Below are 26,930 nucleotides of genomic sequence, written 5' to 3' on the forward strand. Positions count from 1 at the left end.
CATCCTTATTGGCCGAACCATATACGTGCCCAACATGAGCTTTATGGCCGCGAGTTACCTCTTATGGTCGAGGTGAGCTTCATGGTCAAGCTACCTCTTATGGCTGACGCGAGCTTTATGACCTAGTTAAATTTTATTGGTCCACGTGTCACGTCGTTTTTATCACCTAACACACTTCATTGATTATAAGAACTTTAGAAAGAAAAACAAATTTAATAACAAATTATGTTTGTATTAGCACTTGGGCCAAAAGTAATACTAATACAGGCATTTCATTTGGAGCAGGAAGTGCTTGTGGTCATAGAAAAAATGTTTAAAGAGTAAATAACTAAACATCAGAGTTTTATTAAACAAAATCAAAGTTTTATGTTATTAGACAGTTTTTACTATATATTTGTTTCAAATTGAAGGTTGTTGATCAAGAATTTGATCAACTATGCAAAGTGTGACATTGGACGAACTAAGTCTCCGAACAAGTTGAAATAAATGCAAGTAGGGTACCTGCAAAATAGAATAAGCATTTTGACGCTCAAAATAGTAGTTATCCGACTCAAGAGATAATAAAGTTTCGCATACCTAAAAATGAGGTAGGAGGTCTCTATTTATAGGAGGGGCTTTCAATAGAACTTCCCACAAGCCTCAAACGATCCTCCGATAGTTCGAGAATCGCAACATGTTCTCATGAATTCTATTTGAGGTTTGCTTGTAGAAATAAGTATAGATTGATTCAACCGATAACTTAGACGGTCGATGTATATGTAGTTGGTTAGCTCGGTTGATATCGTCGACTTGACATAGAAAATTGGTCGTGATCATCTCCCGTAGTTCTGCTTGACATTTACTAAAGTCCAATCTACCATTCTTTCATGTGTGAGTCACTTATATTGATTCATCATCGTTTAGTACATTAGGTGCCCCGACAAAAGGTTTGGTATGAAAAGTACTTGCACACAAGTATTTATACATTTTAAGCATTTTTTTCTTTTTTTTTTTGTCCTTTAACAACAAAAATTCCCAACATTTTATTCGACCAATCCTATTTTGGGTAGGTGAATATTTTATTTTAACCAACCCACATGATATTTTGTAAATGAAAAAGACACGTAGTACCTTAAAAATTAAAAAAAAAATACAGGAAATCAAAAATTACTTTTTTTTCAAAGGAAATAAACTTGAGTGGCTCAAACAATGTCATGAACCCCGAGAGGAAATGAAGATGCTCAAAATAGGTTTTTTTTTTCCTTTTAAATTGAAGAAGGATTAAAATAAAGCATTTCAATATGAACCATTTTATTATCTTTCAATACGTGGACCATGAGGTAATGGTGCGACTCTCAAATCATATCTAAAACTTAGTCAATAATTAAAGTGACATTCAAATTTAACTACAATCTAGCCAATTAATTGAGATGGATCGTAGGTTCTAAAAGATCTCATTTGTACTGATCTTTTCATTTTTTTATTTTATATAGTTCTTATTGACATTGCTAATTTCCATACAAAGAGATTTAACATGTTATTTTATCTACCAAAATGAACATAATTCAACGGTAATTGACATATATCTCAAATCAAAATGTTGGAAGTTCGATCTCCCATCCCATCCTACATGTTGTACTAAAATATATATATATGTTATTTTATCTATACTCGAGGTAAAAACAAATGCAATATATATAAATGATTTCAACTTAGACATTATGATTTTAGAGGTTTTAAATAAGAATAATAAATATCAATAATTGGGTCCAACTTTCTAAAATCGTACCAGTCAAGTTGAAACTAAATTATATGGACTAAATTAGTTAAATTACACACGTAGGCTCTTATAGTGTTATAGTGTTGGGAATAGTTTCAAATTGATATTTATAATTTTAAAAACTTCAACTTAGGACAGAGGGTGTTGTCGTTTCCTAACTACTTATATAAGTGATATTATTTTAAATTGAAGTGATTGTAGCAATGTCATAACCTTAGTCTCTATGATTTTAATCTAGTTTTAGTCACGTGATTTTAAAATTTTCAAGATAGTCTCTTGTAATTTTATTTTTTGGAGTAAATAAATGGATAGAGGGATTCAAACTCATGACTTATTAATGTGTCAATTAGCTTAGGTTGGCTTAATCCCTATAATTAGAGCCTGATTTCAATTTAGTTTTAATTTGGTTAAACTTAATGAGTCGTATTACTGACTCAAAAAAGTACACCTATTTATTTAGATTTTTCCTCCGTCCTACACACAATCCACCAACACAGTTAATCGAATAAAACATAAATTATCATGAAAAAATGTCAATATAACAACAACTGTTAGTGTAAACTTAATCTTTTAATTTACAAGCTAGCATTAACTTATCGATAAGTGACATGAAAATCAGTTCAAATCTTCCTCACTCTTTCTGTTAAAAAAAATTGCATGAAAGGAAAAATCATTTTGTTTTCTTTTTTTTTTCAAAATCATTTTGAAAAAACAATATATATATAAAAAAACATCTCGTGATTTGTGACCAAAGTGTCGCGTGCATCATCAGCAGGCGCTAAGTCCGAAAGAGATGTTTGAAATTGAAACCAAAGTCCGACGAAAACTTGTAAGGCTGTGATTTAATCCACAGAATTTCTCAATCCAACGGCATGAAACCCGCAGCGTTCTAAAAAGCATCTTTTTTTCCTTCTTTAAGCATCTTCCATTTTCGTTCTTCAGATTTTCCTTTATATACACCGTTTGTTTCGATTAGGGTTGGTCTAGTTCAGAGAAAAAAAAAAGTTGGGTTGTGGCTTTTTCCTCTCCCTCGGCCTTGATTCGCTGCTTCTTCTACTTTCTTCGTACGTGGCTTGGATTCGATTCCCCCCCTTTTTTTTAATTTAATTTTTGATCGGTTGAATAGCATCTTAACTTTGATTCATCAGTCTGTAATGTTGTCGCTAATTGGGATCTGGGTTTTCTTTTTTCAGAGGTAATTTAATCGGAGATCGATGGGGAGTTCTGGATTCTCGTGGAAATTGCCCGATCATCCTAAGCTTCCGAAGGATAAGACAGTGGCTCTTATTGTTTTGGATGGGTGGGGCGAAGCTAACCCAGATCGCTACAACTGCATCCATGTAGCGGAAACTCCCACCATGGACTCTCTTAAGAAGGTAGTTTAGCTTTATGGATTTGTCCTATCGATTCATGTTTAGGGCACCCATTTCGGTTTTCTTTCAGAAAATGGTGATTTCTCGATTAATTATTTACCGAGAAGTACGATTTCGCCTCAGGTTTTGTGGTTCTTGAATCGGATGTTTTAGTTGTGACACTGTAGATTCCACGTGATGCACGTTTTTTTAACACTAACTTCTCTGGCATTTTACGGTTTCTAAATCTGAACAAAGTGAATGGTGCACTCCAGAGATTCAATCGGTTGTTCTAATATTTATTGTCCATGAATGTATTAATTGATTATCTGCCAATTCGGATAGGGCGCCCCTGAGAAATGGAGGTTGCTGAGGGCACATGGTAAGGCTGTAGGACTTCCTACAGAAGATGACATGGGCAACAGTGAGGTAGGACACAACGCGCTTGGTGCCGGACGTATTTTTGCTCAAGGGTGAGCTTGTCTTATTATAGCTATCATTGTTTTGCGGCAAATATTGATTGTTTACATCGATATTCATCTCACCATGTTTATGTGGTTTGAAACTAGAGATTTCCGTCTTACTCTGGGCAGTAGAAGAAATCTTGTAGAAATTATTGAGTATAGGTGGCAACTTGTTTTTAGACTATAAAAGCTGAGTTCTGTGATTGGCGTTGGCCTAGTGGTTATTCAAACCAGTGAAAAATAAATGTACTTGGAGGGAAGTTCATTACACGGTGACTGCTTATCTAGGATTTTGCAACCAAATGTAGTATGATCGTTTTTCTGGTTAGATATTCAAACACTAATAGATATATACACACAAAAGAATAACTATAAACAACATAATTTTATACTCTAATTCTGTTACTACTTACTAGTAACTAAACTGAAAAGAAATGGTATAATTTATATATCGTGATTATTAGGAACCATTCTTGAGAGGTCCTTATTCAAGAACAAAAAAAGGTCTCTCTTAGTAGGAAAGAGAGACTTTTCTTTTAGAAAGAAACATATACGAAAATAAAGTAAGGGAGAAAGGCTTCCCCCTAGGCAATATGTGGAGACAAGTAGTTCCTTCTTTAAACTTCATCATGCATATTTAAACTCATATAAGCAATGGACCAAAGGAAGAATTTGATTTTATGGCATGTCTAATCAACTGTTTTTTCATTACTGATCTTGGAGCTAATTTGTTTTGAATGCAGTGCAAAGCTTGTTGACCTTGCTCTTGCCTCTGGAAAAATATTTGAAGGAGAAGGTTTCAAATATATCAAGGAATCTTTTGCTACCGGCACATTGCATCTTATTGGATTATTGAGTGATGGTGGAGTGCACTCTAGGCTAGATCAGTTACAGGTCAGTAATGGAGTTTACATATTGTTCTTCTACTACCTTCCATATGTCTTCTCCAATTTATTATGGTCTGACATTTATATTCATATGTAAACCTTTTGATCTATGTAGTTGTTACTCAAAGGAGCAAGTGAGAATGGTGCTAAAAGAATCCGTGTCCATATTCTCACTGATGGACGTGATGTTTTGGATGGTTCAAGCATAGGCTTTGTAGAAACTCTTGAAAGTGACCTTGCCAAGTTACGTGAGAAAGGGATTGATGCACAAGTAGCATCTGGTGGGGGCCGTATGTATGTCACAATGGATCGTTATGAGGTACATCTTTGCTTGAGTAATATTACTCGAATGGTTACAATATTATTGTTTCCAAAGAAGCATGTAACGTGATTCATGACGTCATTTATCAAAAATTTAGGATATGGGTAAATCATGGAGCACGCAAATAATTTGTTTCAATCAGAATAAGTATATCTGTACGTTGCACATTTGGGCAAAATTAATTTTGAAATATATTATCGATTATAGTTACAAATCTATAACCGCATCACGACATAGTAGGAAAATTATAGTAAGTTCATAGATTGTAACCCTCTTTATCTAAGTAGAAACTGTGGCATATAGAGGGAACTTAGTAAAGGCCAAGATTAATCCCCCTTCCAAATCATGTCTTGATGCATTGTTATTGCTTCTTGATTCCCATTACTGGTAAATAATTACGCCCTTCAAATAGAGGTTGAGTTGATTCATAAAATTTTAAATGCAGCTCTTTGATATCATAGCTCATAGAATCTGAATGTTATACTTGCATTGAATGAGAAATGATAGATGAAATGTGGATGAGATTTTTGACGGCCATGCACCTATATATTCCTTCCCCTATTAATTCAACTTGGAAATGCAGCTTTAATGAATAGCTTGCATGAGAAATGGATGTCTTTTCATTTATACTAGCAATTCGAAGTATAAAGTGATTCACTACCTTGTTGGTTATTAGACATTTGGAATGGTTATTGATATATCTATTTAGATTAGAGGGTAAAAAGAAAGAAGCATGACTGTCTTTGTTACTTAAAATTGTAGAATGACTGGGAAGTTGTGAAGCGAGGATGGGATGCACAAGTTCTTGGTGAAGCACCACACAAGTTCAAAAGTGCTGCTGAAGCTGTCAAGACATTAAGAGCGGAAACCAAAGCAAATGATCAATATCTACCTCCATTTGTCATCGTTGATGACAGTGGGAAGTCTGTGGGCCCAATAGTGGATGGTGATGCTGTAGTTACCTTCAATTTTAGAGCAGATCGAATGGTTATGATTGCCAAGGCCCTCGAGTACGAAAATTTCGATAAATTTGATCGAGTTAGGTTCCCTAAGATTCGTTATGCTGGAATGCTTCAGTACGATGGTGAATTGAAGCTTCCAAGCCGTTACCTTGTTTCTCCCCCAGAGATTGATAGAACATCTGGGGAATATCTTGTGCACAACGGTGTTAGAACCTTTGCTTGCAGGTGAACAATAGTGCATTTTTGCATCTGTGTATACTTAACTTCATTCTTCTGCACATTTCTGTTCTCTCTGTAGAATCACAAATGTTCTTTCATTTATAGCTGTATGAAATATTAGTTTTTTATCTTTGCTGAATTTGATGTGAACTATCTTTTTTCTCTCTAATACAGTGAGACTGTCAAATTTGGTCATGTTACATTCTTCTGGAATGGAAACCGGTCTGGATATTTCAATTCAGAAATGGAGGAATATGTGGAGATTCCTAGTGATTCTGGGATCACCTTTAATGTTAAGCCAAAGATGAAGGCTATAGAGATCGCTGAGAAGGCAAGGGATGCTATTCTTAGCCGGAAATTCCATCAGGTATGCAATCAAAGCTCTTCACTTGTCATCTGAATATCTTAGTTCGATTTTGTGCTGACTTGTTTGTGTCGGTTCACATGTTTTAATAGGTACGTGTTAACCTGCCGAACGGCGACATGGTGGGGCATACCGGTGATATCGATGCCACAGTCGTAGCTTGCAAGGCTGCTGATGATGCTGTAAAAGTATGTGTTGGAATTTTTCAGTTATTGATTTTATTACTTAAGATTTTGGATTCTGGCATTTCTTTCTTGGGAAAGCTTTACGGGTCTATACCCGGGTCGTTGAAGAGCCATGAGTTGCGCCTGTACCGATAATTATTTTTGACATCTTTTTCCCATTTGCTCATTTTTCTAGAGTTTTGGTTGCAGATGATCCTTGATGCAATTGAGAAAGTCGGGGGAATTTACGTTGTCACTGCAGATCACGGAAATGCTGAGGATATGGTGAAGAGAAACAAGTCTGGACAGCCTCTTCTTGACAAAAGTGGCAACATTCAAATCCTCACTTCTCACACTCTTGAGCCGGTAAGTTTTCTGGACTTCTTATATAGAACCCAATTAAAGCATATAGCTAATAGGAAGGCTAGATTACTTAGAACCCGATCAAAGGAATGAATTCAAACTATATTGTGGCCAACCTGTGAGTTTTGTTTACAACTTAATGGTGGTTTTCTTGTGAGAATAGTCGAAATATGCATAGGCGGTCTCCAATGCTCATGAATATCAGAAAAGAGGTAAAGGGCTCTTTAGAGGAGTTGCTTAAGAAATAGATGGGTGGGTTACGTTCTGAAAAACTAGGAAGCTATTCTTCAAAAACGTTCCGAACCAATCCTCAAAAGGAATTGGGGTGCATGGAAAAGTAGAATAAGGGATTGGGGGAAGGAAAAAGTAGAATAAAGATGTCTCAAATATATTTCGTGTTAAAATGTTTGGCTGGACTTCTTGAACGTAGGTTCCTGTTGCAATTGGAGGCCCTGGGCTGGCCCCTGGAGTCAGATTCCGCAAGGATGTTCCTAATGGAGGACTGGCCAACGTCGCCGCAACTGTTATCAATCTCCATGGTTACGAAGCTCCGAGCGACTACGAGACGACCCTAATCGAGGTCGTTGATAGCTAAGCGAGCGGCATGGAAGATCGGGTTATTCGAGTAAGATTATGTTTTTACGATTAACAGAGCGAGAAGACTGGCAATGACTATGCCGGGTTGTTGAATAAAAACTTGTTTTGATCTTTGGATTCATGTTCCTTGTTATGGTCTGCCTATGTTCAACCATAACATTGAGGGTATAATTCAACTGAGAAATTTTGTTGACTCCTTCAGATTTAATTTAATAGCCAAGTTTTGAGGGTTGAAAAACCTTCCAATTTTCTAGTTTGCCGATATTTTTTGACTAATTTTCACCAAGTTTATTCTCTCTTTTAAATATAGGAAATATATATTATAAGCCAATGAAAATAAATTGGGTGATTGGACAAAATCAACGTACATTATGAATTATATTATCTGATGATGTATATTTGAAATTGTCTGAAATTAGATAAAAAAAAGGAGTTATAAACATATATATATTTTTACATTTATTTTAGTACGGGAAATTTCATGTAATTGGATCTCCGTATGACCTCGAGCAATATACTTTATATTTCAATATTACAACTTACTTTCATTAACATACTTTAACAATATTTTTACAAAAATAACTTAGATCGAAATAAACTGATATTTTATGTTGAAATTAAAACTTGCCAAACATGTAAACATGTTTAGTTAAGGCGACTGTCAAATTGGAGGTTCGAAATTTCATGGTTGAAATAAAAAAAAATAATAATAAAATAAAAACTTAAACATACTGTATATAAAATATTAGAATTTTGAACTAATTTTCATGGTTGAAATAAAAAGAAAATAAATAAATAAAATAAAAACTTAAACATACTGTATATAAAATATTAGAATTTTGAAATGTGTATATGGTTAAATTTGGTCTCGGTGGGTTTAGCTCAACTTTATTTTGTTACCAGTAGTTTTTACTTTTTCTCAATTTAGTCTCCATAGTTTTGAAAATTATAATTCGATTTTACGTGGTAATAAGTTGATGTTTTCTATTTCTATATATATTTTACTACATTTTATGTAATGTAAAATATTGGAAGAAATAAGTAGTTTTTTTGTGGGTAAAAAACAATTTCCAGATAATTGGTGAAGTTTAACCAAACCATAAAGATTAAATTTCAACTTCTAGAACCATAATAACCAAACATAAATTAAACTCAAACATATGACCAGTAGAAAATTTTAAGTTCAATAGACCAAATGATTCTCAAATTGAGTTAAAATTCTCAATTAGGTCATCTCCATTTTTTGAGTTAAAATTTGTTATAATAAAAAATCAATGTATCATTTAAAAACACACGACCCGTATCACTTAGACACGTCACTTGGAGGAATAAACTTTTTCCACTCAAATTTTAGAAATGGACAAATGAGATTTCATATGTTAAGTAATATCCAAGTGTCTTGTCTTTGTCTACGTGCAAAAATAAATCAAGAATAAAATTGAGGAGTTTAACCAAAGTAAACTAAAAATTACCAAAAAGGCTAAGAAGTATTTGTACATTTTGCCAAACTTTTTAAAAACGGGTAAGCTTGAGTGTTGGACAGTAGCAAGAGGTTTGGATGTTAACTTTCACGATTAAAAGTTCAAATCCTCATGTGCCTCGATATTATTTTCTTTCAAAAAAAAGAAAAAAATTATTTTTAAAAGCAACCTACTTATATTTAAAAGAAAAAAATCCACTCTTGAAAAAAAAAATTGTTTAAAAAAATATATTTTGAAGTAAGGAAAAAAAACGGCAGTTCACTGCGAAACGCCACGTGGAACCTGGATCTGACCAGCTGCAATTTTCCCTCCCTTTTTTATAAATTTAAAAAAAAAAGGACACACCAGAAAAGAGAGAGAGGGAGCGGCTTCAAAATTTGAAATCCTAGGGTTCGTTCGTTCGTTCATTGTCCATTATCGGTTTCACGATCCGATAATCGAATCACTTCACCATTTCCAATCGATCTTCACTCCACAGCACGAAGAATCAAAAGCAGAAGCAGAAAAGGAAGAATCAGCCGCCATGGACAAGTACGAGAAGCTTGAAAAGGTCGGCGAAGGAACCTACGGGAAGGTGTACAAGGCGAAGGACAAGGAGAGCGGCCAACTCGTCGCTCTCAAGAAAACTCGCCTCGAAATGGACGAAGAAGGCGTTCCACCCACTGCTCTTCGCGAGGTTTCTCTTCTCCAGTTGCTCTCTCAGTCCCTCTACGTCGTTCGTCTCCTCTGCGTCGAGCACGTCCACCACCACAAGAGTGGTAAGCCGCTCCTCTACCTTGTATTTGAGTATCTTGACACCGATCTCAAGAAGTTCATCGATTCGCATCGCAAGGGCCCCAATCCTCGCCCTCTTCCCTCCTCCCTTATCCAGAGCTTCCTGTTTCAGCTCTGTAAGGGCGTTGCCCACTGTCATAGCCATGGCGTTCTCCATCGCGATCTCAAGCCGCAGAATCTTCTTCTCGATCAGGCCAAGGGCGTCTTGAAGATTGCCGATCTTGGCCTTGGCCGCGCTTTTACGGTTCCTCTTAAGAGCTACACTCACGAGATTGTTACTCTCTGGTACCGTGCTCCTGAGGTCCTCCTTGGATCCACTCATTACTCCACTGCTGTCGATATGTGGTCCGTCGGCTGCATCTTCGGTAATTCCTTACACTCTGTTTTTGGTGTTGTTTATCGATCGAATTACTCATTCGTTTTCTATTGATTGTTCGGGAAAATGCCAGCCGAAATGGTGAGAAGACAGGCCCTGTTCCCGGGAGATTCGGAGTTCCAGCAGTTGCTTCACATTTTTAGGCACGTATTTTTCTTTCACTTTGTTTCAGTCGTAGTGTACAGTTTTCATAGTCGTGTACGTGTTCGTGGTTTTGTCTCATAGGCTGCTTGGTACCCCAACCGAGAAACAGTGGCCTGGCGTTAGTTCTCTCCGGGATTGGCATGTCTATCCTCAATGGGAACCTCAGAATCTGACACGTGCAGTTCCATCTCTGGAACCAGAGGGTGTTGACCTTCTCTCGGTAATTTTTCTTGTTCCTTTTACCATATATTTTTAAGCTTCTTTTGTATGTTCGGTCTGGGAGAAATTCTGTAGAAATTGCTCAAATCGAAAAAACAGTTAGTGTCAAGAACCAGCCGCATCTGGGTAACTTCTTAGAAGAAATAGTATCAATGGTACACGTCCTGAAAGCTAAAGCTATTAAAATTAGGTGTGGACTTATTAAGTTTGCTATCAACTTCTACGAGCAAAGGTTATTACACTACTTCAGTGAGATAAACAAGAAGGTGGAGGTCACCTTTTTTTCTTGGTTTCTTGAATTTTACCAATTGGGGTTTGCCACTACTGAAGTTCAATTTCTCCTAGATCATACATTGTATCTGATCTGTAAAGCGCCTATATGTACCCAATTAATGACTACCTTGTCTGCAATTTTGATATAATTTATATAGTAGCTGCTGATAGTTCATAAGGAGGGAGCGTTCACTGAATAGCCTCCTCGTCGTTGGCTTCGTTCATAGTATCTACTCCGTATCCCTTTTTTGGTTGGATTGCAATTTGATGCTTGCAAACCATAGATTTTTTGTCTGATGAGGTCCTCCATAGTCAACCTCCTGTCCAATCCTAGAAAATCTGTTTTCATTTATTCAAAGGTTCTTGTAATTCATTCTGTTAGTTTGCTTTTGAACCAAGAGTTATACAATACACCTTTCCTGCTGTTAAAGCTGCCCTCCTCTCTCGACATCTTTTGAACAGAATAGATAGGACACCATGCCAGCTTCTACCTTTTTGGTTCAAGCTCAACTATTGTGGAGGCTCCCAATGTTGCTTCAAGGTTTCATTCCTCCTTGAACCTCTTCCACAGCCAATTGGTTTCTTCATTTGGTTGGTTCTCCGGAAGATGTAACCTGTCTACTTTTTGGATTTACTGGAGATTGAATCTCATCAACCAAAATTTATACAGTTAACTCCTAAAAGATCTAATTTCATCCATATGTTCGGGAGATCTGGTTACCATTATTGATGTCATTGTTAAGCTGCTGTTAACAACCTTACCTTGGGCGGTTGGCCATAGCATGATAGCAATGTAAGTTCAGAATCTTGCTCGTTTTGATACCAAACAATGAGATTCAAACTCCAACGCAGAAAATTCATTCTGTTCCAGTTATTAGCTAATGTTTATCCACGTCTCGAGTTGAGTGCTTTGTACTCTATAAAGTTGAGTCTAGGCGAAGATTGACAACACCATAAGGAACTGGCCATACGCGAACAAGTTTGAGAGGAAGTATGCTAGGCAACGAACAAGGTTAAGAATAACTATTCATTCCAACATCAGGAATGTAGGACTAGGAATATTATCATTTTTATTTTCAATTTGTACAATGATGCATCACTGAATGTATCATGGTTTCTTTTACCCTGCATGCATTGTCCATGAAATTCATTGATGTTCAATGAAATATAAGAGATAATATACAACACCATTTCACACGCTAATCTGGGCACTATTCTTTCTAGTCGTTCGAGCATTCCTTAAAGTAAGAATCTTCGTTCATTTCCAACTTACCTGCTTAGTTGAGTTATTCTTCATTCAGGACTTCGTCTGTAAAATGATTATGTAGTCACAATTCTAGAATCGAGCATTGATTCTGATAGAATTGCAAGTGAGAACAAGGAAGATGCCTAGAACTAGAAATAGTGAGCAAGCCAAATTTGTATTGCGTCTATTTTGGCCTCTGGTTTTGCTCCATCTAAGATATCCCAAGCAATGCACAAATAAATAATTCCTGGTTTTGTCTGCAAATTCAGTGCTCTATTATTTATTCTTAGGTTTTTTTTTCTGGTTGTAATATTGAACTGTGTGTGTTTGCTCATGCAGAAAATGCTTCAATACAATCCTGCAGACAGAATCTCAGCGAAAGCAGCACTAGACCACCCTTATTTCGACAACATTGACAAGTCTCAGTATTAGACAGCTGAGAGAATGTGAGGGAATATAGCGAATGGCAATTTGATGTGATATGATCTGTTGGTAAACTTGTCATCATCTTGGTGAATGCAAGATTTTCTACTTGTATTTGTGAAGTTCAATTTGAAGCTCTTTTTTTTTTGTTGGACTAATTTCTAGGGGAAAGATCTGAGAGAGAAGTATTTGTGATGTAATGTTATTTTTTGAAAAAAAAAAAATAGAAGACAAAACTTGAGGACATGTTGGGTCCATCTATATTGTAATAGAATATATTAATAGAATCTTTCAAGAAAAGGTAACAAATATTGTACAATAAATATACAATATTGTGAAAATAACAAGTTAAAAACAATTTTAAATATGATAAAGAAAAATGTTAGCATAGTCTTCTCACTTTGACATGGTGGACCCACATGTAACTTCACCCTCAAATAACCATTTTGTTTGGAAAACAAAACCCACTAATTTAGCTTTGGTATCATACCATTATACATTAAAGATATATATCATAATACAAATGATTTTGGTTTAAATGCGATTTTATACCTGTACTTTCATTTTCAGAGTGTTCATTTTGCTTCAAAGTTGGTTGAGAAGGGTTTAATTTTTCTTTCTTTTTCGATTCCTAAATCGACCCAAAATTGAACCAATCTGATCTTAAATCGACCCAAAATTGAACCAATCTGATCTTAAATTGATCCATAGTTGTCAGTTTAAGAATTAAATTATTACTTTACTAAAGTAAATGAATCTCAAAAGTCTATTTTAATGCTTTTACTTTTATCTTAATCAAGATTTTAAAAAGAAATCACTGATTTTTTTTAATATAACTATAGATTTGAATTAAAGAATTTTATTGTGCATAAATTTTGTGATAAAAGATCAAAATTGTCACTCTTAGAATACAAAGACAAATAAATTTTAAAAGTACAAAGATTAAAATGAATAAAAACCCAAACTACCGATCAAAAATGAACCAAAACTAAAATACAAAAAATCCGAAACTAAAATAGTATTTATACCTTTTTTTTTTTTGACTTTAACCACTCATTAATTAGAGCTATACTGAAGTCGGGCGTTATACAAGAATCAGATTCTAAGCAAATTTCAATACGACAAAAAATCTTAAATTGTTGACTATGGTTGTAAAGCCAAAGGTAGATTTTTACAACAAGATACATAACATATTAAGATCTATTAATGTTACAATGCAAGCAAACCTTCTACTCAACTACTGTCACTGTCACAACCTATTATTCTACCATTGAATCTGCATTAGGGCTGACCATATGAACCATCTTTCTTCATCATCAAATCATCAGAGTTTGATCAATGTCTAGCCAAACTTTCAACATAAGATGGAAAAAAAAAACAAATAAAAAATCAGGTCTTCAGTTTGACCACACATGTACCAGGCCATTCTTGTTACCAGTGTATATCTCATTTCGCTCTTCATCATAGAAAAGTGCAGTAATGTCTTCCAAAGCCTCTGCTACTGTGTTTCTCATCTGTGAAGAGTTGCACTGTTTTTTCGAGCTGCTGCCACTGCCAGCACAGCTGCAGTCGTCGACCTTGGGGTTTCCGTTGCTTGCATTGATCTTGGCCAGACACTTGCCAGTCAAGATGTTGCTGATATTGATTGAACCAGCTGTATCAAATCGCAAATAGCACCAACTCAAGAGATGATTTTTTCTATAAGAAATCGAAAGGGAAATAAAAAAACACAAAAGAGCATACAAATAACAACCCGACAAAAGGACACCCCTAGAGAAAGGGGTTCCAATAAAAACAATAACACCTAATTGATAATTGAAAAAAATCTTAGAGACTCCCAAAAAGAAGTATTAAATCTAATAAGCTCCCAAACATACTCCCAACCCAGTCAAGAGATGATAAAAGTAATGATATATCCATCCAACTTCTATTTCAATGCTAAATATACTATTCAACCTCCAAAGTCCAATCCTGTCGCAGTTCAGACAAACCAGTCTCGAATGTGTATAGAGATATAATAGAACCTTCCGAAGACAGTCATGAAAGAAAACCCGAACAAATATCTCTCTAGTTATAGCGTTTTTCTAATCCATTATCCTATGGCTATCCTGCTAAAGAATTATTGACCCCGAAGAAGATAATACAGATTCATCCTCTCATTGAGCATGCAAGGAAATTAACAAAATTATCTCAACAAGGGTTCTTTACCCTATTTTTACTTCCATATGACAGACAAGTATCAGAAAACCATATCGAATTGGTCAATGGAAACAAATTAATGCCAACTACAACTCTTCATATAAACATAGTAGCTATTTGTGGATTAATGATGGAAACCATAGATCTATTCTCTAAGAATTACCATTTCCTTCCATCCAATGATCATCAGAATCAGCTTTGCAGTAGGATATAATGAGATCCTGATCACTAGTGATATAGATGTTATTGGTATTGCAGTCTGGATGCCATAAAAGGTGATCCTCAAATGAAGTGACAAGCTCCCCACGGAAGTTCCAGACAGCCACAGTTCGGTTTCTAAATGTCAGAAACAATTGGTTTTCATACAGAAAGATAAATGCTGATGGAGTCATAAATTCAGTTCTGCTAACTTCCATCAATTCAGCATTACGAACCTGTAAAAAATGATAACATCCTCAAGAATTACTTCACAAATCAAATCAGCTCAAGAGGTAAGGTAAGAATTTTTACTTACATCAAGTATTTGAAGATTTTCGTTTTCTTGCTTCACGAGAAGTTTTTCATTAAATTGTTCTATGAAGTCCACTTTCTTGTTCCGATGAAGCAGATGGTTGAAGGCTTTGAGAACTGTGCCATCTTCAATTGACAGAATCTTAAGAGGAACGTGGCTACTGGCTCTATTGAAAATCAGTAACATGATCCCAGGGCTACAAAAATAGAAGAAAATACAACATCCTTAAATAAACATATGAAGACTCGTTTCCAACAGACTGATAACTCAAGGGTTCCATGGAAAGCGTAATATTCTATAGTCCAAGGCTTCTGCAATCAAATAACTTACACGACCGAAAGGACCACGATCATTTTGATAATCAAATGGGAAAAATTTAAACAATTATCGTAACCACCTTCAACTGATTATGTACCTCCACCAGGTTTAAATACAAATCTGCAAAAGAGTAGGATACCATATCTCATGCCAAAAACTTATTGATGTCTAATTCTGCAAATTATTCTGTAATTAATATATGATGTGCAACGCCCTCACTAAGTTCTCCCTAGCAAATACATAGGAACCAACTTAGCCTACTGTGACGGGGGATGGCTCTTTCGGCCCACAATGAAGTCGCTGGAAACCTGGATGGCAATCCCTTTTATACAATCCACATTAAGGATGTCAAACTGTTTTGACTTATGTACAATGGTGCAGGAGGTCTTACAAATGTTATAACTTAATGGGAAGACTGACATCAATACTAAAAAATCAAGGTTAATATCGTATAGACTAATTTTGGTAATATGATTCATTAAACAACTTTAAGCAGAAAAAAGAAAGCTAACACTGAGATCTAAAAAATGGTCAAATGTAAAGGTAGGTACATGGTACATCTTACAAGTTTCAATAGTATTAGTCTAGGAGCCTTCACTAGCATTAATCTTTATCTTTATATTTCACATGGAACTCACTGAGCAATTGATGCTTGAAGCATCTAAGTAGACTAGCTCCACTCAGAAAAATCCTATTGATAGACCTTCCCTTAAAGCAAAATGATGTTAAGACTGAATGTTGCAACCTGAAAAAGCACATGCATGGAATGGACACAAGGCATGACCCATTGCAGACATGGAAATGCACTGTTTTTTTTTTTTTTTAATTGAAAAAAGACAGCAAAGGTAGGTCGATAAATATAGGATTTTTCTTCATATACACATAGGGTCGAGATGGGAAACATGGGTGATGGATGTCTTCTAGAAAAAGAAGAGAAATTAATCTAGAACTTCACCTTGAAGCTAGAAAATAATCTTCGTGTTCTAATTTATCTTCAATTTACTGTAGTTCTCACATATAACAATCATGAAGAGTCATCTAAGGACCAATCAGCTAATTGAACTTTCTTTGTTACATTACACAACACCAAGTGATACAAAAGAAGATAGAATTACCTGATTTTGATTTCCTGAACATGTTTATCTGATATAGAGTAAAGCATGGTATAGTTTTTCAGGTCGAACACCTTGTATATACTGATGACAAAAGAGTGGGAAAAGAGACAAGTTATAAACAAGAATTAAATGCATAAAAAACTAATGGAAATAGAAAAGAAAAGAAGTGACAATTAAGTTACCTATCCTGTGCAGAGTAGGTTAGAACTTTCCCATTAACATCATCAAACTCAACAAATCCAGGCCACTTCAACGATTCAGACTCAAAAAGTGCAAAACCAGCATCAGGCTTGCCCCTTCGGATGTATCTAGTAGATTTAAGGAGGAAATATAAGAATTGAGTCGAAGAAACTGAAATATACAAACAGAAGAAGGAATTTTACGCACTCAATCCTTGTGGATCTGCATTTCAAAGAGCTGAAGTTATCAGAAGCATAAACTGAAACTGTGATAAGTGAATCATTGTTCTTATTGTAAAACAAACTCCGGATAACCTCATCAGGGCTGACGTTCAGGAAGCATATCCGTTCATTTGTCTCTGTGCACAAAATAACTAACAAGTGTCATTCTGGAATTTTCATTTAAGAAGAGTAGAAGACTCACTAGGGCATAAATAATGTAATTACCTCTACTAAAAGCTGCACAAACACCCGAATGTGCCAGCGCAAAAACAATATCACGTGCAGCAACAATTTCTATTACTTTTGTCCTCTTCATCAGAAAAGGTAAGACTGGTGAACAATGCCCCTTTGGATCATGAGTATCATATTCCTCCTGATAAAAATAAATAATTAAAAGAGAAATTACAGATAAATTTTACAAAGAAAACAACATTTATGTAATTTATGTCTCTTTAGAAAATTTTGGAAAGGTGTCATATAAGCCCGATGTTATATAAAAATCTCAAAGGCATAAGATCAATCAATACAGGTCCTTCCGGCTATTAAATATTTTCTATACAATTCTACAATCAAACACTTGATTAAATCGAGGATCTTGTTAATGTAGTGAATTATAACTGGTACTCAATGATCAAACTAAAGCATGATACATGAAAACTAATGGACTGTTAGTTATAGTTAACATAAAGTCATCCCTTGTGCTAGAATCATCACAAAGCACCACATAACACTAATCACAGAAATCTAGCCCACAATAATACAACCCAAATTCAGTGAGAAGTTTGAACTTTAGTTGATGTATAAGTAAAACCAGTAAACAAAGTGACCTAAATTTTCAAGAGAAATGCCAGACAGAAATGTACTTACTACTGCAATCCCTTACCGTGAGTACCTTTCTTTCTACAGCAACGAAATAATATGGCCAGGAAAATACTAAATTAACATTCAATTCACATGTAATATAAGATTCTAGAAATACAAAGGAACCATTATCAACATAAAAACTCAAGAAAATCTCATAGTTCTTCCAGCCATCTTATTAGGGCTGAGTGTTAAAACTATCAAGATCAAGAAACAACAGTTGGAAGTCGTCTAGTTGGTTCCATCGATGGAATGGGAAGCGCACAAGGCAAACTTCTTGAATTGAACCATAAATGATAACACGAGGACCGCATCTAAGACATCCTATAAGCAGTTGGAACATAGGTAAAGCAACATTTAGTCCAAACAAACTGAAAGAACATGGGGAGAAAAGGCGTCGGCCAGAATCTTCCCACAATCCCGGGAAGGAGGAACAACTATAATGTGGGCTAGGGTTATCTACTCGGTCATGATGTTAAAGAACAACATATAACAGCCAAACGAGACTGAAGCAGCAAAGGGAGAGGACAAGTAAAAAAGTACAAGATAGAGAAGGAAAAACAACAGACCATCAAACGCATGTTGCGAAATCTTTCTTGGGCATTGCTCATACTAAAAGCACGATCGCGTTTCGAACAAATCTCCCGTCTCTGCAGCTTCTTGACACTATTAACGAATCCATCAACCCGAGGCCGTTTCTTCGCCAGAATACGCCGACCAGAACAAGGCCGAGGACTCGCCGAAATCCTCCTCCCTTCCATGTAATCTCCAACAACACTCCTGCTGCTTCGCCTCGTCCTCAAAAATAGAGCAGGAGCGAATTTCACATAACCCCCGAAGAAAACCCCAATTGCTGGAACAAATCACCCCGGAATCAAGCCAATTGGAGAAAGAAACCAAAACCCGGGGCGATCGAGGCAAATAGAAGCCCTTGAATTGGGAAATCTAGGGGGATGGAAACCCTAGACCACAGAAACTAAACTCACCGGAAAGTGGCAGAAGACGAAGGAGACGGTACCCAACCGGTGTCCGGACGGCGGCGGAAGGTGAGCGGCGGAGTACGGCCGCCGGAGTTGGAGTTGGAGTCTCAGTCGAGTCCAAGTGAAGTCAGATGGGAGGACATCGAAACTTTTAACGGAGAGATGAAAGGGGGGAAAGGAAAAACGAAGAACACGATTTAAATTTCTAAAAATCCTAAATTCAATATAAAATTAATAATAATAATAAAGCATAGATGATGAAGCACGTGATCTGCACGTGTCGTCCCACACTACGTATTTTTAATATTAAAATACTATTTTATTTTGTTGGTATTTCTATGATATAATAGAAATGTTGATTAATCACGTTGATGTTTAATTTTTGGACATGTAAAATTATTATAATTTTTTTTAGTACAACATTGTGGGGGTGGGGGTTCGAACTCACGAACTTCTGATTAGAGATAGGTGCCTTAACCATTTGAGCTATGCTTGATTTGACGACATGTAAAATTATTAATGAGTATATGAACGAAATTTAAAATTTGTGTTAATTAGATGAACGAAAAGAAATGATAATAAATAAATCAATAAATCAATTTTTACATCTAAATTTGATAAGACTGTATCCATTTTTACATTAAAATTTTAATTTTATCGGATTGGACTTTAAACTTTGATAAATGTTGTATGTACATTTTTTGAATAAATATTGCAATTTTTATTTTATAATATACATTCTCATAAGTCATATATGTTAACATTAATTTATACCTTAAAAATATGGGTTCGAATCTCCCGCTTTTATTTGTTATACTAAAAAGAAAGTATACAACATTTACAATGTACAAATTCAACAAAACTTTGAAGAAAAACAACACTACAACTAATTGCATTTTTTACGTCATTATTTATTGCATATTTAGTAGGTCTGATTTCCCTTTTTTCCATTCCCGTTTTTCCATACCAGTGCAAATCCATTAAATACAGTATTTATCGAGTAAAACATTAATTATATTTCAATATTCTATTTCCAGATATTTTGTATACTTTAGTATTTTCTAGGTCCAAATAAGTATAGCTAAACGGTAATTGGTATATATCTCCAACTAGAAGCTGTGAGTTCGACCTTCTATTCCCACATATTGTATTGAAGAAAAATCTTTATAATAAGATTTATTTTGTAATATCCTTTATTGTGACAATTTATATCACTATTTCATTTTTAATCTTAAAAATGACTTAATCTCTACTGCATCATTCTCACACTTGACATATTTGGGTATTAAGATATATTATCATATATTTGGAAAAAAAAAGTTTGTATAATAAAAGAACGAAAATAAAGTCAAACCGAACATAGTTCAATTGATTAAGACACCTATATCTAACTAAAGGGTTGTAAGTTTGAATAATCATCTCATATATTGTATTGAAATAAAAGAGCAAGAATGAAAAAAATAAAGTTTGAAATTTAAACTATTAACTTACTAAGAATGTACTTCTTGCTAAATAAGAATTTTGATTGTAATTAAATATTTGCATAATATTAGGGTTGAGTTATTACATGATAAATTTATTTATTTATTTTTATTAATTACCTTATATAAGAAGCAAACTATAGTATTTTTCTAGGTCATTCTACTAATGTACCAACATTTTTTTAGTTTAATATTTGTCTGGGTCATTCTACTAATTTCCCTTCGGGCATAGATGCGTCCCTACTTTCGATGTAAATGAATGTATTTATTTTTTAATAAACCGACATATTTGGACTCGCTTGGTAATGTTCATTTGTTTTCAATTTTATTAAGAAATATAAATCTTTCGCAAACTATTTCGGTCTTGTTTCTCATTCTTTATAGAAACCATCTTAAATTTATAAAGAAATTTTAGAAATAGTAAAAACAAGTTTATTGTTTATTGTTCCTATTTCCAATTTATTTCAACAAAAATAAATAAAAAAATTTGTTTTATAATTTTTGAATTCATGAGTGTAAAAAATAAATAGAAACAAGAATGTTATCAACCAAGCCCTCGATGGCTATACATGTTAATAGCTAAAAAATTACAACATTTTTTTCCCTAGTACACCACGTGGAGGTGGAGACCAAACTCATAATGTCTTGATTGGAGATATATACCAATTACCACTAATCTATGTTCGCTTTGACAGCTATTGAAACATAGTTATGATAAATAAGGCTTAAATATATTTTTGTCCATATACTTTCGATTTTGATTCGTTTTGATCTATGTAGTTTAAGAATTCTTAGCATGATACTTTACTCACTAAATTTATTGAAATATAACAATAAATTTGTATTAAAAAATTTCGATTGTATATAAAATTTGTGTTAAAATTTTATAAATTTTATAAATAATGATAAAGTATGAGAACTAAAATTAATGTTTTAGAATTAGAGTGACTCAAAAAACCAAAGTCAAATTTTAAAACCTAAAAACAATAAGTTGGAATCTTTTTATGTTGGGCCTTTGAATTGGATATTGGGTTGGGCCTTTCTGAGTCCATGGAGTCGGAGCAAGAGCTTACAGTCTCAATTCTAATATCTTGACCAACTAAAGAATGCCACGTAGATCTATTAAACTAATTTTAGATCCATTTTTTAGGATGCAACTTTATAAATATCTTCCACCAATAGAAAAAGGTTACAAAAGCCTTAACTGATTAACCCATACTTAAATTGCTAATTGATTCTATACTTGTTTTTTAACTTTCAAAATACCTACTTTGCCCCCACTAAAAAAAATATCTCGAAACTTTTAAAATATTTATTTTAGTCTTATAATTAAAATAAAAAAAACACTTGTCTTAGCTATATACTTTGATACTATGTCACTTCTAAATACACATATTCAAAGTCATGTCAACTATCTATTGAATCATTTTGTAATTGTCGTAATTACTAAATTTGTCAATATGATCTTAACTCAATGGTTACGGTATCCTAAGTTTTCCGTAGAGGTGAGAGGTTAAATCTTCAATTCTCATGGTTGTACTTAAAAAACAAAAAGTAATTAACTTAGGAGTCGCACTCTGTCCCACTTGGTGGACGAAATGGGACCTACATGGCGGTCGGTGCATGATACATTGCTCTTTGTCGAGGAGTTGCATTGGATCTCGGAGACCCACCAAAGCACGAAAGCCAGTTAATAATATAGGTACTACAGTAGTACTATAAAATTTTCCCTCTCATCCTCTTCTTGAGAAACATAAATTTATTCCATCTAAGTCTCGATGAGAAGACAAATTTGCTTGAACATTGTACGACACACAAACCTGATCAACTACTTGAACTTTTACGAATCTAGTACACATTTTTTATGCTTCTTTTTTTTTTTTTTTGGATAAAGATATTCTTATGCTATTTAGTTTGAGTTTCTATAGTTCATAGTTGGCAGTATACTTGATTGAACATTTGATGTCAAATTGAGCATAAATTTAATATATCCGTTTATTTTCTCCAACACGTATTTCATATTTGAATGTTCTAACCTGTAAAAAATATTGACTTTTGGGTTCAACTTGGCCACCCCTTAAAAGCACAAATCGTGTGATGAAGACTAATAACTATAAGCAACAATCTATGACAAAAGTTTTGGACTTCCTTCGAACACAATCTTCCCAAAGGCAATAAATATCTATAATAAATAATCGATTTCATAATAGTTCAACGGATCATTACCAATACCTCTTTTCACGAGTTGTAAGTTTGAATGTCCTTCTCAAATTTACAATGTAGTATTAAAAGATCATTTTGGTTTCTGAAATTTCAAGTTTATTCTACTACGGTTCTCCAACTTTTAAAACGTTTATTTTAGTCTCCGGAGTGTTTATTAAAGAAAAATTTTTTTGGTCTATAACTTTCCACATGCCTATTTTAGTCCCCTAAACTTTAGAATACACATACACGAAATTTTTGTCATTTTTTTAGTACAACATGTGGGGGTGGGAGATTGAATTTACAACCTTTTGATTTGAGATATATGTCAATTACCGTTGAGCTATGCTCGCTTTGGCTCACAAAATTTTAGTCCCTACTAAATTGTTACGTCACCTAATTAATATTCACTATTTCAATACCGGGCACTTTGATCAACCTAGGTGACTCCGGTAGATACTTTGGCAACATATTAATACATATATTTGAAGCTATATTATTTCATCTATTAAAAAATAACTACAAAAACCAAAAAAGATTTTTTATTTTTTATTATTTTTTTTATTTTTATAGTTATATGTTAAATTAGACATTTTGAAATTTCAAGGATTAAAATGAAATAAATCTAATTTTTCAAAGATACAAATAGATATTTTGAAAGCTTAGGATTCAAAACGAGACTTAAATTATTTATATAGGTTAAATAAAAATGTTGGTTTCTAATTTTTGGTTGTTTCAATTTCGTAGTTTAGATTTATTAAATCTTTATAATTTTAAAAGTTTCAATTTAGTCAGAAAACTTCGTAAATTATCTCAGAGGAGTTTTTATCCACTAAAAAACTCATTTTTGTTTTATCCACTGTTTACTTAGTTTAAAAGAACATGATAAGCTAACACAATCACTAAAAAATATCCGCTTGTTACCACGTAAATAGAAAATATATCACTTTGATCGAATGTAGGGACGATTTGTTAAGGTTAGCCGAACCTCGAGAATCAAATTGAAATAAAACTTAAATAAATTGATTAAAATTGAAAATTTTAAAAGTGTAACACCAAATTTAAAATTAAAGAAAAAGTAAAAGGTTAAAATACTATTTTAGTCCTTATACTTTCGATTATGGTTCATTTTGATCTTATACTCTCAGAATGTCTATATATTTTGATTGCTATACTAATTTCAACTTTCGATCCATGTAATTTTAAAATGACTTCTAAAAATTGATGGTTTTGATTCTTTCGTCTTATTTTCTTCTATAACAATTTTAAGGCTACATTACACTTGTGGTTCACGGAGAATGGCGATCATATAACCATGTACTATACTCGATATATTCGACCGACAAATGGCTTTGAGCTTCCTTTTAAAAAATCGTCTATTTTTGTAATTTTTCACATTAAAAATTTTGCAGAATATATTTATGACTTTACATAAAAGTAGTTAATTTTTAAATTACAATAAGTAGACATTTTAAAAGTATAGACACTAAAATAAATTAAAAAAAATAAACAAAAATCCAAACTAAAAAAGAAAAGAAAAAAAAGTATTTAAGAGAAAAAAAAAGTGATGGAGAAGAAGGAAATTAAAGAGAGTGGGAAAGCATTTTCTCCATCTACCTGCCTCCTACTCCAATTAATTTTGTTTAGTTGAGGGTTACAACTTACAACTTCAAATTCCCAATGGGACCATAAAATTCGAATCTCTCTCTAAACAAGCCAAGAACAAATCCATCACCGCCATGGAAATCGCCTCCTCCGCAACCAAGGATCTCAAATCCACCACCGCCGCCGCCCGCTCCCGGAGACGCCGCAACATCTGCATCGGAGCCTCCCTCGGTGCGCTCCTCCTCCTCGTCATTCTAATCCTCATTCTGGCCTTCACGGTGTTCAAGGCCAGGCGCCCGATCACCGCCATCAACTCCGTCGCCCTAGCGGATCTCGCCGTCTCGCTCGACATAGCCCGAGTCGCCGTCGACATCAACGTCACTCTGATCGCCGCCGTCGCCGTTACGAACCCTAACAAGGTCGGTTTCAGCTACTCGAACAGCACCGCGCTGCTCAACTACAGAGGCGAGCTGGTCGGGGAGGCGCCGATTCCCGCCGGCCGGATCGACGCGGATCAGAGCAAGGACATGAACATCACGCTCACGATCATGGCGGACCGGCTGCTGAGTAAGTCGGCGGCGGTGTTCTCCGACGTGGTCGCCGGATCGATGCCGTTGAACACGTACACGAGAATTTCAGGGAGGGTGAAGATATTGGGGATTTTCAAGATTCACGTCGTTTCGACCACGTCCTGTGATTTGACAATCGACATATCGAGCAGAAAAATTGGAGATCAGCAGTGTAATTATCATACTAAGATCTAATTAACCTTCTTCTTCTTCTTCTTCTTCTTCTTCTTCTTGTTTCCTAATTTATAAACATAATTTTAGGCCGATTTTTAGGGCTTTTTTTTTACACTGTTCTGATTGATTGCTTATGTTTTGTTACTATTTCTGAAGTGCTTTTCCTCTGTGACTGATTTTTTTCTTATATATATCTTTTTTGTTCTTTCTTGTTAATCAATTTCGGTGGGACAGTGTTAAGAACTTGAGGTGTTTGAAGATTGTGACGATCTGGTTTCAATCTCTGAATTTAAAACTTCATAGAAATTGAGACTTGAACCAAAGTTTGAAATGTTTATATATAGTAAATGTATTAATTTTACAAAAGTATTGATAATACCACGTCAATGGATATTTCTCAAAAATTTATAACAAAAAACTCATAATAAATATTTAGATTAGGTTCAATATTTTAATTCTTTTTATATCGAGTCAAAAATATATGTAGATATTGATTATGGTGTGGACCTAAGTTTTGAGATTTGACAAATTTTATATTTATATAAGTTTCAATCTTATTTTGAAAATTTTAACTTTATTATGTTTTTCTTTGCCACCAAACTTTCGAAAGTAATCATTTCGATTATCATCCGTAGCTCCTAAACTTACATGTGAGTATTGAAATCACATGAATGAATAGATGTGGGTCTAGAAGGACGAATATCGAGTAAAAAAATAAGTTATAGGTCGAATTTTGTTTGATTATGTTCCTTCAATATTTATCTCAATCAACTTATATAACTTTAATTCTTACCGTAACTTATACAACTTTAATTCTGATCGTACATCAACAAAAATATTTAACAGTCATATAGTTCATATTGATTAATTGACGCCATAGTAACAGTAAATAACAAAATAATTACTTGTATTTGTTAAATTATTTTGAACTAAAGAGGCTTCAAGGACGAAATTTGCAATTAACCTTTTTTTTTTTCTTGTTTCTAATGTATAACTCGACCCTTTAATCAAGCCAAGCCACGCCTTAAGGAAACTTCCGCTATGACAAGACAATCTTCTAAAGAAATTTGTAGAATTTTAATATTCTAAACAAGTAGTAGACCAACTTACAGGGTTGTATTTAAAGTTTAATATTTAATTAAATAAAGCTAAAACTTTAAAGTTAAACTGAAGTCATTTAACTAACAACTAAAAACTAACACAGCAGTAAAAAAGTAAGTTGGGACTATGTTTTAAGACACAAACTTTATCTACACCCATTTGTTGACAGTTGACAAGTTCTGCCCCTGTAAGAGAATCTGGTCGCTAACTCCATCCTTGTTCAGTTCATACTTGTTGCTGTTAAGAAGAGGCAGCCATCAGGTCTAATAATGATAATGGTAGAATATACTTTCCGTCCCTTGAAATTTAAATTTAGTGATATGTTTGATCCTATAGTTTGAATTTAATTTTTAATTGGTCCTTGAGATTTGAGTTTGGTTTTTGATTGGTACATGAGTTGAGTTAACTCTTAATTGACTTGATGAAACGATGACGTGACAGTTAAAATATGTTGACCAAACAATAAAAGATCTCTCAAATGACTCCATACTAACAAAAATGAATTTGGTTGGCTACAGAGAAACTTGATGATTCGCACCGTAATTTAGACCCTAGTCGAAAGGGGCAGTGTGTTGTCGGAAGGGTGGAAGAAAGGGAGGAGAAGGAAGGGAGAAAGGGGAGGAGAGAAAAATGTCACTCAAGGGAAAAGAGAATAAAGAAAAATCAATTTTGTCAACTCATTTAAGAATACACATCCTTAACGTTTACATCATCATATCTCAACTCGACTCAAGGACCAATTCAAAACCAAATTCAAAATTCAAGAACCAATTCAAAACTAAATTCAAACTTCAAGAACCAAATATATCGCTTTTGAAATGAGGAACCAAGTTAAACTAAATTTAAATTTTAGGGAACGGACCTTCACATACCAACACTTCTCAGTTCAATGCACCGCCAAGTAGACCCAAGACATCTGTGGTTTAGTCCATTCCTGGAGGATCTGCATAAAAAAAGTTCTATTTCTACACAATCATCCTGAGAGTCCCATCCATCATTCATTTTCTGGACACTAGATGGCTGA

General features: G+C 34.3%; 4 protein-coding genes across 5 annotated transcripts; 3 read left to right on the plus strand and 1 right to left on the minus strand.

Moving 5' to 3' along the window:
• The first annotated feature begins 2,662 nt into the window (after positions 1-2,662).
• Positions 2,663-7,706, plus strand: IPGAM2 (Phosphoglycerate mutase, 2,3-bisphosphoglycerate-independent). The gene is made up of 10 exons (XM_022300509.2): positions 2,663-2,823; positions 2,953-3,135; positions 3,457-3,584; positions 4,319-4,469; positions 4,578-4,781; positions 5,547-5,971; positions 6,140-6,332; positions 6,422-6,517; positions 6,704-6,859; positions 7,287-7,706. Exons 2-10 carry the CDS (start codon positions 2,974-2,976, stop codon positions 7,449-7,451), a joined length of 1,680 nt encoding a protein of 559 aa, XP_022156201.1. The 5' UTR covers positions 2,663-2,823; positions 2,953-2,973; the 3' UTR covers positions 7,452-7,706.
• A 1,564-nt stretch (positions 7,707-9,270) lies between these two features.
• Positions 9,271-12,633, plus strand: CDKB1;2 (cyclin-dependent kinase B1;2). The gene is made up of 4 exons (XM_022300485.2): positions 9,271-10,073; positions 10,158-10,227; positions 10,310-10,448; positions 12,306-12,633. The coding sequence occupies exons 1-4, from the start codon at positions 9,458-9,460 to the stop codon at positions 12,396-12,398; spliced, it is 918 nt and encodes a 305-aa protein (XP_022156177.1). The 5' UTR covers positions 9,271-9,457; the 3' UTR covers positions 12,399-12,633.
• Positions 12,634-13,506: 873 nt separating this feature from the next.
• On the minus strand, positions 13,507-18,966 carry LOC111023160 (uncharacterized). Of its 2 annotated transcripts, none has more exons than XM_088125276.1 (8): positions 18,364-18,966; positions 17,159-17,306; positions 16,920-17,085; positions 16,715-16,840; positions 16,533-16,613; positions 15,103-15,295; positions 14,752-15,022; positions 13,507-14,043 (listed from the first exon to the last, which is right to left on the minus strand). In XM_088125276.1, exons 1-8 carry the CDS (start codon positions 18,553-18,555, stop codon positions 13,787-13,789), a joined length of 1,434 nt encoding a protein of 477 aa, XP_087981402.1. In that variant the 5' UTR covers positions 18,556-18,966; the 3' UTR covers positions 13,507-13,786. The 2 variants fall into 2 exon arrangements, with proteins under 2 accessions (XP_087981402.1, XP_022156222.1); XM_022300530.2 differs by having other exon boundaries at positions 16,920-17,070; positions 18,364-18,965.
• Positions 18,967-24,044: 5,078 nt separating this feature from the next.
• On the plus strand, positions 24,045-24,917 carry LOC111023175 (Late embryogenesis abundant (LEA) hydroxyproline-rich glycoprotein family). Its single transcript, XM_022300551.2, has one exon. The coding sequence runs from the start codon at positions 24,197-24,199 to the stop codon at positions 24,824-24,826; it is 630 nt and encodes a 209-aa protein (XP_022156243.1). The 5' UTR covers positions 24,045-24,196; the 3' UTR covers positions 24,827-24,917.
• The last annotated feature ends 2,013 nt before the right edge of the window (positions 24,918-26,930 follow it).

Source organism: Momordica charantia (genome assembly GCF_013281855.1).
Source record: "Momordica charantia cultivar OHB3-1 chromosome 1 unlocalized genomic scaffold, Mcharantia_2.0 BLBB01000001.1, whole genome shotgun sequence".
NCBI lineage: Eukaryota > Viridiplantae > Streptophyta > Magnoliopsida > Cucurbitales > Cucurbitaceae > Momordica > Momordica charantia.

Bases quoted from the DNA above. Each gene is read 5' to 3' on its own strand.
- IPGAM2 (XM_022300509.2), top strand. From the start codon at position 2,974: ATGGGGAGTTCTGGATTCTCGTGGAAATTGCCCGATCATCCTAAGCTT. The intron at 3,585-4,318 runs GTGAGCTTGTCT...TTTTGAATGCAG, and splicing joins GGACGTATTTTTGCTCAAGG to TGCAAAGCTTGTTGACCTTG. The intron at 6,518-6,703 runs GTATGTGTTGGA...TTTTGGTTGCAG, and splicing joins CTGCTGATGATGCTGTAAAA to ATGATCCTTGATGCAATTGA.
- LOC111023175 (XM_022300551.2), top strand. From the start codon at position 24,197: ATGGAAATCGCCTCCTCCGCAACCAAGGATCTCAAATCCACCACCGCC.
- LOC111023160 (XM_088125276.1), bottom strand. From the start codon at position 18,555: ATGGAAGGGAGGAGGATTTCGGCGAGTCCTCGGCCTTGTTCTGGTCGG. The intron at 16,841-16,919 runs GTGCGTAAAATT...TAAATCTACTAG, and splicing joins TGCAGATCCACAAGGATTGA to ATACATCCGAAGGGGCAAGC. The intron at 15,023-15,102 runs GTAAGTAAAAAT...CATTTTTTACAG, and splicing joins AAAATCTTCAAATACTTGAT to GTTCGTAATGCTGAATTGAT.